This window comes from Ictalurus furcatus, chromosome 6, assembly GCF_023375685.1.
Source record: "Ictalurus furcatus strain D&B chromosome 6, Billie_1.0, whole genome shotgun sequence".
NCBI classification, from domain to species: domain Eukaryota; kingdom Metazoa; phylum Chordata; class Actinopteri; order Siluriformes; family Ictaluridae; genus Ictalurus; species Ictalurus furcatus.
Genome location: NC_071260.1, coordinates 29,102,659 through 29,113,029, shown reverse-complemented (window position 1 = coordinate 29,113,029; position 10,371 = coordinate 29,102,659). Strand labels below are relative to the sequence as shown.

The following is a 10,371-nucleotide window of genomic DNA, read 5'->3' as shown; positions in this document are numbered from 1 at the left end:
AATACTGAAAACGTGCAAATAATGAATAAAACGTGAAAATACTGAAAACACATGCAAATATTGAAAACATGTGCAAATACTGAAAATACTGAAAACACATGCAAATACTGAATACCCCTGCAAAAATGTCTGTATTTCTATATTTACAGAGTGTTGGCCCCTGCCGGCCACCATAATATTTTAATCTTGATAGATGAGGTCATTTTCAAAGCACAGCCCTTTTAACCCAAATAATAGATTAAAAGTATCTATAATAAAAGTATTCATTAAAAAAAACAAAACATATAGCCTATTATTTACAAGCCAATTGTTAGAAAAGCCAGACAAGGACAATGCAATGAAATAATCCCCCAAAATAACATTAGGCTAGTTCATTTTACAATACATGTGCTGTGGGGCGGAAATCACTGTGTATTTGGAAAAAAACCCAAAAATGCTATACACATAAAATTGAATGGAATCGGAGCGAGATGAGCGCAGGTTACACTTCGCTATAAACCGTGGCCAAATGGCGTCATCTAGAGGTTAACATCGAGTACTACTACTAACACAACGTGTCGAGTTTCTCATTGTGGCTTTTATTCATATTCATCCTGGTCATACAGATCCTTTCACTGTTTTTCCTGCTTCCAACAGACCCGACTCATTTGTGGAGACCAGGTAGGCCAATTAAGATGAAGAAGAAGAAGAAGAAGAAGAATGGCACATGTATTCATTTCAAATATAATGTTCCAAGGTTTCTTACACCTGTGGAACGATGCTTTAAAGCAAAGGCGCGCTCCAATCAGGAGCCAGTCTCCAAGGAGGCAGGCGTGTGTGTAATCTGCAGCACAGGTAAAACCCGAAAGGTAAGGTGCACGAGAAACAGCGCGAGAGAAACAAACAGGGAATCCTGCTACAGGTATGGATGTTTTTTGGGTTTATTTTTATTTTATTTTTTTTTGCGTAAGGACCAGTTATAGCCTAAATCTTGACAACAAAGGCGTGTGATGAAATTTTAATTAATTTAGATTTTTTTCTTCCCCTTAACATCTGGACTTTACACAGCAATTGACTATAAAAGAAGAGTACAGCATATAACTATATTATAATTATTGTTTTTTTTTCTTCTTTCTTCCAGAGTGAAAAAAATGGAATTTTTACTTAACTCGAAAACAGTTTTTATCTTTTTAATATCATGGTCACTACTGGCATGGTTGACAGCTGGTGTGACGCATTTACCGACACCAAGCAACCCTCCATCTCAACGTCCACCACAGAAACCCATACAGGACGCGCCCCAGTCGGTTCCTGAACCAGAGAAAACGAATATCCCCATGTTTGTTGTAAATTACCCTCGCGTTCAGATTCCATTCGAGATAACATTGTGGGTGTTACTTGCTTCATTTGCGAAAATAGGTAAGCAAACACACGTGTCCTCCACACACTCCTTAAAAACTAATCACAGCTGATAAGGAGTTTCTGTTCCAGGTCCTGTAGTTTACCTCTGTATACTTTGCTTTACTTCCCACTGACTCCAGATTGTGTCCATTCTCTCAGTGTATAAAGTTTAGGTGTATTATTTTGACACTTTGATACAGGATGACTTCCAGTGTAATGTCATACAGTACAGCAAACAATGTCTCTAGCAGTCCTGAATTCATAAGCACTACAGTAGTTCAGAACTTAAACCGCTTCCCTACACTGTTACTATTCATGAAAAAATAATCAATGTCATCATCAGTCTTGCTGTGATTTGTCATGAATTTAGGAAACGTTCTCTCTTTTTCCGCCATATGTATTTATAGTCACACACCGCTTTTGTAATGATCAGTACGTTATGTTTTGGCTCAGTCCTTTTTATACAATGCCAGTGCTTCTAGCACATTATTGTGGCTTATTATCAAAATGTCAGCATATATGCTGTCTAAAATAACTGGTAATGTTTAGGTACATTACAGTGTAAACCTTCTGTACAATGATCACCAACCTTGGAGATCTACCTTACTGAAGAGTTTAGCTCCAACTATAATTGTGCCCACCTGACCATCCAATCACTGCCTTAAGAAGTTCTGGATCAGGTAAAACAGGTGTGTATGGTTTTGGATTTTGGTTGGAGATGAAACCTGTGGGAAGGTAGATCTCAAGGAAGAGGGTTTGGTGACCACTGCTCTGGGTATTTTTTTGTTTTCCTTGTGTCTGTACTGGCTTCCTCTACTTTCCCAAAACTTGCAGATAGGTAGACTGGATACTATAAATTGTCATTAGTTGTGAATTTGTATGTGTGTGTGTGCGTGCATAGTGTCCTGCAATGGACTGGTGTCTCATCCACCGTGTGTTCCCGTCTCACGCCCAGTGTTTTTGGGTTAGAGTCCAGAACCTTGACCACGATAAACCTGTCACCTTTCTCTTTACCTTTTAAAAACAGGTTTCCATGTGTACCATAAAATTACAATATGGATACCAGAGACCTGCTTGCTGATTGCTGTTGGGCTTATAGTGGGCGGTATCATGCACTCTGTACACGAGGAGCCCCCAGCTGTCCTCACCTCCAGTGTCTTCTTCCTCTACATGTTGCCGCCCCTCGTTCTGGATGCGGCCTACTTCATGCCCACTCGGGCCTTTTTTGAGAATGTTGGCACGGTGATGTGGTTTTCTATCGTGGGGACCTTGTGGAACTCTATTGGCATCGGTATCTCTCTCTTCGGTATCTGCCAGATCCAGGCATTTGGCATTCAGGATATCAACCTGCAAGAAAACCTGCTGTTTGCCTGCATTATCGCGGCTGTGGACCCTGTGGCAGTGCTCACTGTGTTTGAGGATGTCAACATTCATGAGCAGCTTTACATCGTGGCGTTTGGCGAGTCCTTATTTAATGATGCTGTCACTGTGGTGAGTGAACTGCTTTGATTAGCTTTATAAGAACATGTAAAGAAGGAGCACTTTTGTGATAGTTAGATATACAGAAGGAGAAAGCCTCTGATAATAGAATAATTTAGTTTAGCTTTGCTAAAGGCGTTTATAACGTATTGTGCAACAGACATATCAGGTTCAACTGACTGGACTGGAACTTCTTCTTTCTGCTACTGTATTTTCAGAGATCTTTGTACAAGATTATACCCCTTACTGAACATATGTTTTTCTTTGCAGTTTTTTAAAAACGATTTCATTGTGTATTTTGCAGAAATACCAAAATCATTATTATATTACTGCTATTAGTTTTGCTTTGACCTGATGGTGTCTTGGCAGTTTCGGTATGGACATTTCCTGTTAGTGTGAACAGTTGAATGCACAACAAGTGTCATATTAGCTCAGTGTAATTTGAACCACCAGCAAAGCTGACAAAGCTAAAACATCAACCCACACATACTTGAAGTAATCTTTTTTATTTATAAATTTTTTATTATCAGCATAACCTTTCTAAAATAAATAACATTTTCTACATTTCTAACTTAAATAAACAGGCATATAGCCTATGTATTTATAAGTTTGACCTAGTATGCAACAAAATTATGAAGCAAAATATATAAATGGGGAATGTTCAGTTGCCATACAGAACGTGGGGGTGTGCCGGTCTCTGTTAGCAAATCTTTTGTTTTCTGTAGAGTACCTGGCAAAAAAAAAGCAAACATTTGATCATGAAAGGGCAGGTGTGGTCAGTCCCTGGGTACAGAGACTCAAAGGCAAGTGAAAGGAGAATAAAAGGTCCTACCACCAGGCCATATGCCTTTGAATACAGAAAACTTTACTTTCAAACCTATAATCTATAACCTGTTTGTTAAATTTATCTGATTAAAGAATTTTGCTTGGTTGATGCATTTTAACAAGTGTTTTACAGTATGGAGGATCAGACAGTAGCCATTTTATTCCTAGCAATCTGTTGTTATTATACAGAGTGTCCCAAAAGTGTCCATACATAGGGGATTATGTTTACCAGCACCACGTCGATTGTGCCTCCGTCAGTGGATGTTTGTGGACGTCTCGGTCACTTCTTGGTCGGTCCACAACAATAAGTTTGCCAACAGTGTGGTGTGTGATGTGCTTCCCATGTTTCCTGTTAAAGTATACACACACACACCCAGTGCCCCTCACTAATATTGGCACCCAAATCTTTTGTTAAATTTTTTTTAAAAAATTAATAAATAATTAAATACTCTGCTGTTATAGATATCAAACAATTGCAAACAAAAAAAATCTTTGTTAAATATAGGTGTGCAACAATTATTGGCACCCTTTCAGTCAATACTTTGTGCTACCGCACACAAAGGGGGCAGCTTAAGGCTCTGGGTTACTGATCAGAAGGTTGGGGGTTCAAGCCCCAGCACTGCCAAGCTGCCACTGTTGGGCCCTTGAGCAAGGCCCTTAACCCTCTCTGCTCCAGGGGCGCTGCATCATGGCTGACCCTGTGCACTGACCCCAACTTCCTAACATGCTGGGGTATGTGAAGAAAAAAGAATTTCACTGTGCTGTAATGTATATGTGACAAATAAAGACTCATTATCATTACCTCCCTTTGCCAAGATAACAGCTCTGAGTCTTCTCCTATAATGCCTGATGAGGTTGGAGAATACATGGCAAGGGATCTGAGTCCATTCCTCCATACAGAATCTCTCCAGACCCTTCAAACCCTTTATTGCCAAAAAGCTCTATTTTGGTTTCATCTGACCATAGAACCCGATCCCATTTGAAGTTCCAGTAGTGTCTGGCAAACCGAAGATGCTCGAGTTTGTTTTTGGATGAGAGTAGAGGCTTTTTTCTTGAAACCCTTCCAAACAAGTTTTGGAGACTTTCTGACCCCAAGACGCAACTAACTTCTTCAATTCTCCAGCTGTGATCCTTGGAGATTTTTTGGCCACTCGAACCATCCTCTTCACAGTGTGTTGAGACGGTATAGACAACTGTCCGTTTCCAGGTTGATTCATAACATTTCCAGTTGACTGGAACTTCTTAATTATTGCCCTGATGGTGGAAATGGGGATTTTCAATGCTTGTGCTATTTTCTTATAGCCACCGCCCATTTTGTGAAGCTCAACAATCTTTTGCCGCACATCACAGCTATATTCCTTGGTCTTACGCATTATTATGAATGACTAAAGGAATTTGGCCTATGTGTTACCTCATATTTATTCCCATGGTTGGACGTCATGGTTGAACAATTTCTTCTTTCAAGTCACCCAGGTGTACAAAATGTTTTTAAATATAAATGGTAATATACTTCAAATATATTTTTCTCATATGAATTCAATAATTGTTGCACACCTATATAATTTTTTTTTAATAAACCTGTTGTGTTTGCAGTTGTTTGATATCCATGAGAGCAGAGTATTTTTATGAATTATTTGAACAAAATATCAAAAGGTTAAACAATAAAGACAATTTTTTACAGCCTCCATATTAGTGTGTGTGTGTGTGTGTGTGTGTGTGTGTGTGTGTGTGTGTATATATATATATATATATATATATATATATATACATATACATGTATGTATATATATATATATATATATATATATATATATATATATATATATATATGTACTGTAATATAATATTATATAATAATGATGATATAATAATGAGATAACATATGAAAGAAGATAATAAAAATTTGGAAGATATTTTACTATAAAGTGTTCATTTCCCTGTGTATAGAGACTTTTGGGACACCCTGTACAGAATATTATTGGTTTGCCAGTCCATAGAGCATCAGACATATTTTAGCCTTGCCTTGTTGTGTATTATTAGTGTATATGGTGTTAGAAAAGTGGATTGTCGGTATGTGATGATGTCTCTCATGCCTGTGTTTCAGGTGCTGTATAATCTCTTTAATCATATGGCGATTTTGCCAGTGGTGGATGTGGCAGATGTGTTTCTGTCTGTGGCACGCTTTTTTGTGGTAGGCCTTGGAGGAATGCTATTCGGCTTCCTGTTTGGCTTTGTGGCAGCTTTCACTACACGCTTTACATGGAAGGTGAGAGAGATTGAGCCTCTCTTCATTTTCATGTATAGCTACCTCGCCTATCTGCTGGCTGAGCTGCTGTCCATCTCCAGCATCATGGCGTGAGTAAAGTCATGTGCAAATAAAAACTCAATCATAGTTACCCATAACGATAAAGGAAATAAAACGTTTTCACAATGACAGTACAATAGATAGCGCGCATACTTTTATCAGAGCTTAATGGTTGTGCTGTTACAGCATTGTGACTTGCGCCTTGACCATGAAGTACTATGTGGAAGAGAATGTGTCCCAGCGCTCGTGCACCACTATCCGGCACACCATCAAAATGCTTGGCACTGTGTCAGAGACACTTATCTTCTTCTTCCTGGGTGTTGTTACCATAACAACAGACCATGAGTGGAACTGGGGCTATATCCTCTTTACTCTGTTCTTCACCCAACTCTGGAGGACTCTAGGTGAGCGAAAAAGTTTTCTGATGAATAGAAATATATTTAAAAGGATAAGACATACCAAATGGTATTAAATATATAAGTATAAATATAATTTTTAAACATATACTTACTGATCACTTTATTAGGAATACCTGTACACCTGCTTATTCATGCCATTATCCAATCAGCCAATCATGTGGCAGCAGTGCAATGCGTAAAGCGTACAGATACAGGTCAAGATCTTCAGGTAATATTCACATCATTGTCAAAATCAGGAAACAATTTGATTTCATTGACATTGACAGTGGCATGGTTGTTGGTGCCAGGCACACCATGCATGGATTTTCATGCACAACAGTCTCTAGCATTCACACAGACAAAACATCCAGTGAGCTGTGGTTCTGCAGACCACAGGAAGGTTAGAGGAGAATGTCCAGCTGGTCTGAGTTGACAAGAAGGATACGGTAAATCAAATAACCACTCTTTGCAACTGTGGTGAGCAGAAAAGCATTTCAGAATGCACCTCACACCAAACCTTGATGTGGATGGGCTACAACAGCAGATGATAACATTGGGTTCCACGCTTGTCAGCCAAGAACTCAAATCTGAGACTACAGTGCTCAACAAAACTGGACAGTTGAAGACTGGAAAAAGACCAGGCAAGGATTTTCCAATCTTCAACAGTCTAGCTTGTTCTTTGCACCTCTATCTTCATGGTTGGATGCATTGTACCACTGCCAAATGATTGCCTGAATGGATAACTGCATGAATGTGCATGGTGAATGGTGAGTTCATGTTTCAAAAGTTTTTAAGACCTTCATATCCTTGGAACAATGCATTCTAATACAGTTGTACAGAATAAACATGCCATCTGTGCTTAGAGCATTGTAGTAGCTCTTTAAACATCTCTTGTCTTGCAGGTGTCCTGGTATTGACACAGATAATTAACCCCTTTCGCACCATCCCCTTCAACTTCAAAGACCAGTTTGGTCTGGCCTATGGTGGCCTTAGAGGGGCTATAACATTTGCATTAGTTTTCACCCTTCCAGATACTATTCTTCGTAAAAAACTTTTTGTCACCACCTGCATCGTTGTCATTCTCTTCACAGTCTTCATCCAGGTAATTTCTTACCGGACGATTTGTCACTTTACGGTAATGTCTAACTGGAATTAAATACAATTAATGAGCAATGATTCTTCTTATCATATCAAAGTTAATGCAACACTATATACAGTTTTGAATGCTTTAGTGGTGGGAAACTATGGAAAGTGAATAATGCTGTATTAAATAATATCCAAGAAGATTAGTACACTGTAATCCAAGAATATTCTTCACCTTACATGAAGCTCTTATTTTAATTTCATGTTTTCCCCCCTCCTTTGTAGGGTATCAGTATAAGGCCAATTATTGAACTGATGAATGTTAGAAAGACAAATCGGGATTTCTGCACCATTAACGTTGAGATTCACAAAAGGGTGGGTAATCAGATGTGGAACATAATGATACTGACACACAAGCTTGATGGAGTACTAAGATTCATTGTACAATTTAATACTAATTATTACATACATGTGCATCTAAGAAATAAAGATGTACTGGTCATAATCAAGCTGCTCTGCATTTCAGCTGATGGAACATACCATTGCAGGGATAGAGGATCTCTGTGGACAATGGAGCCACCACTCCTTAAAAGACAGGCAAATATTAAAGCCCTATTTACAATACTGTGCTCTAAAAAAATGCAGGAACGTGGATTTAATGACCACAAAACACCTTCATTTTTGCACTTGTTTTTATTAGGTTTATGAGGTTTAACAACTGGTTCCTTCGTAAGATTTTGATCCGTGATGACCGGGCTGAGTCGAGCATTGTGGCTCTTTATAAAAAACTGGAGCTTCAAAATGCTATGGAGATCTTGGACACGGTATCTGGTGACATCAGTGCAGAACAGTTCAGATCATTGGAGTATGTCTGCTTGCATATTATTATTATTATTATTATTATTATTATTATAAATTAACTACTGTGCATAGTGATGCCGAAGGTTACTGTATAGCTGTAACCTTCTCTCTGTGGTGTTTTGTAGTGAGGAGAACAATTTTAATATACCCAAGAAGACATTGTTGACAACAGATCTGATATCAATGCATGATATTCTGTCAAAGAACATGTATAAGATCAGAGAACGGGTGAGTTTAACACTATGTGGAACTTAAATCAGTCGCTAGTTCATTCTTTTACAGATATACAGTCATTTATTAATATGATTGTCCAAACTCACTATATCAACTTCCATATAATCAGTGTTCATGGGATGAAAGGAAGACTGTCCTTTTAAGTTTCAGGTATTTTTTTTTCTTTTGTCATCTTCTGACTCTGTTTTACTCTCAGACGGTGTCCTACACCAATAAACATGCGCTCCCTAACGACACCAGAGACAGAGAGATCCTGATGAGGCGACACACCACCATCCGACGCAGTCTTAGACCTGGAAGACGCCAGAGCTTGGTGAGAAACACATCATGGTCTTACTGCTCCTGTATGGTGGCATTCAACTTATTTTTAACTATCTTAGTCAATTTTGTCTGATGTACAAATGTTTTCTGATACCTCTGCTCCCCTAGGATGGAGCCAGGGTCCCAAAATATTTTTCTCTTCCTGTCGGCCAGAGTCTGAACTCCCGATTTGCTACAAAAAGACTGAACACCACTGGTGAGGATCAAACTTACTACTGATTACGTGCATACACTTACTGTCCAATTTAACGGGAACACCTCTATACCTGCTAATTTATGCAGTTATCCAGTTTGGGTAATTCAATAACTGCAGAAATGAACAGTTGTACAGATGTTCCTGTTAAAGTGGATGGTGAGTGTATGTACTTACATGCATACTTTATATCCTACATATTTATCCTTAAGAAAAATTTGGAACCTACAGTGATGTTTAAAGATACAGCTATTTCTAGCTGTGAAGAAAGGCAAGTATGATTTTGCACTGTTTCAGTACAAAATTGACTTTACTGACACTGCAAAATACTGGGATTTATTATTTGTGGACCTGAGATATGGGTTGTTAAATGTACCGGGATTTTTTCTTCATTCATTGTGCTACTAGAAACCAGCCAAAACCATTACCCCTTTTTTTTTTTTTTTTTTTTTTTTTTTTTTTTTTACAATTTTACTGTAGCCAATGTTGAACTCTTGTTTCAAAGGTTAGTTTCATAGGAACATGATTAGTATCTTACTCATCCTGGTCACGCATTTGTTTGTTTAGTACAGTATAGCTATGCCTGTATTTTTCCAGGTGATGCTGACATTGCGATGAATCCTAGCTACCCATCAGCCAGGCCCAGATCTAGGCAGCCTTTACAGAACCCGTCCATGCCAGTGACACCTCTGAGGAGGCTGGAGCCCTTTAAGGAGACCATGATAGATGAGGAAAGCGAGGAGCAGAAGGGGAATGTCTCATTAAGCCTGAGCTCCAGATCCAGTTCGTCCAGGTCCTCAGCTCCACATTGGCGCATCCACCACAGGACCAGAGACCGTGAGCCTGAGGCAGAAGAGCAGCAGACTGTATCTCCCCCTAGTGTATGGAGCCCAGAGCCTCCTCAGCGAGGCACCAGTGATGCACAAAACCCTCTGCTACGGAGACCTTTGTGGAAGCCACAGGATCAACGAGGCCAGCAGAAGTGACATTCACATTGGATTTTAACCAAACTATATGGCTGCTATGATATGAGGAAATCTACACTACTGTTCCTGCGCCAGTAAAAACCGGAATAACTGGATTAAATCAGAAATGTTGTGACTCATCAACTCATTTAGAACTTCATGTTTTGTAAATATATAGTATAAGAAAGTATCGAAAATGCTGGTACTCTTTCTGCTACTCATTATAATCATTACCTTATTCATCAAAGTTGTGTAGAAATGAGCTCAGATTTGAGTGCATGGATTTACTATTTAACTGTTAACTGTTGTACAACATCAAACCAAGCG

The 10,371-nt window shown here is 38.9% G+C and overlaps 1 protein-coding gene across 1 annotated transcript; it reads left to right on the top strand.

Annotated features, from left to right (window-relative positions):
* The first annotated feature begins 423 nt into the window (after nt 1-423).
* On the top strand, nt 424-10,307 carry slc9a2 (solute carrier family 9 member 2). Its single transcript, XM_053627495.1, has 13 exons — nt 424-901; nt 1,121-1,398; nt 2,408-2,871; nt 5,789-6,039; nt 6,176-6,393; nt 7,290-7,489; nt 7,756-7,845; nt 7,997-8,067; nt 8,171-8,335; nt 8,457-8,559; nt 8,762-8,878; nt 8,995-9,082; nt 9,677-10,307. Exons 1-13 carry the CDS (start codon nt 675-677, stop codon nt 10,063-10,065), a joined length of 2,661 nt encoding a protein of 886 aa, XP_053483470.1. The 5' UTR covers nt 424-674; the 3' UTR covers nt 10,066-10,307.
* The last annotated feature ends 64 nt before the right edge of the window (nt 10,308-10,371 follow it).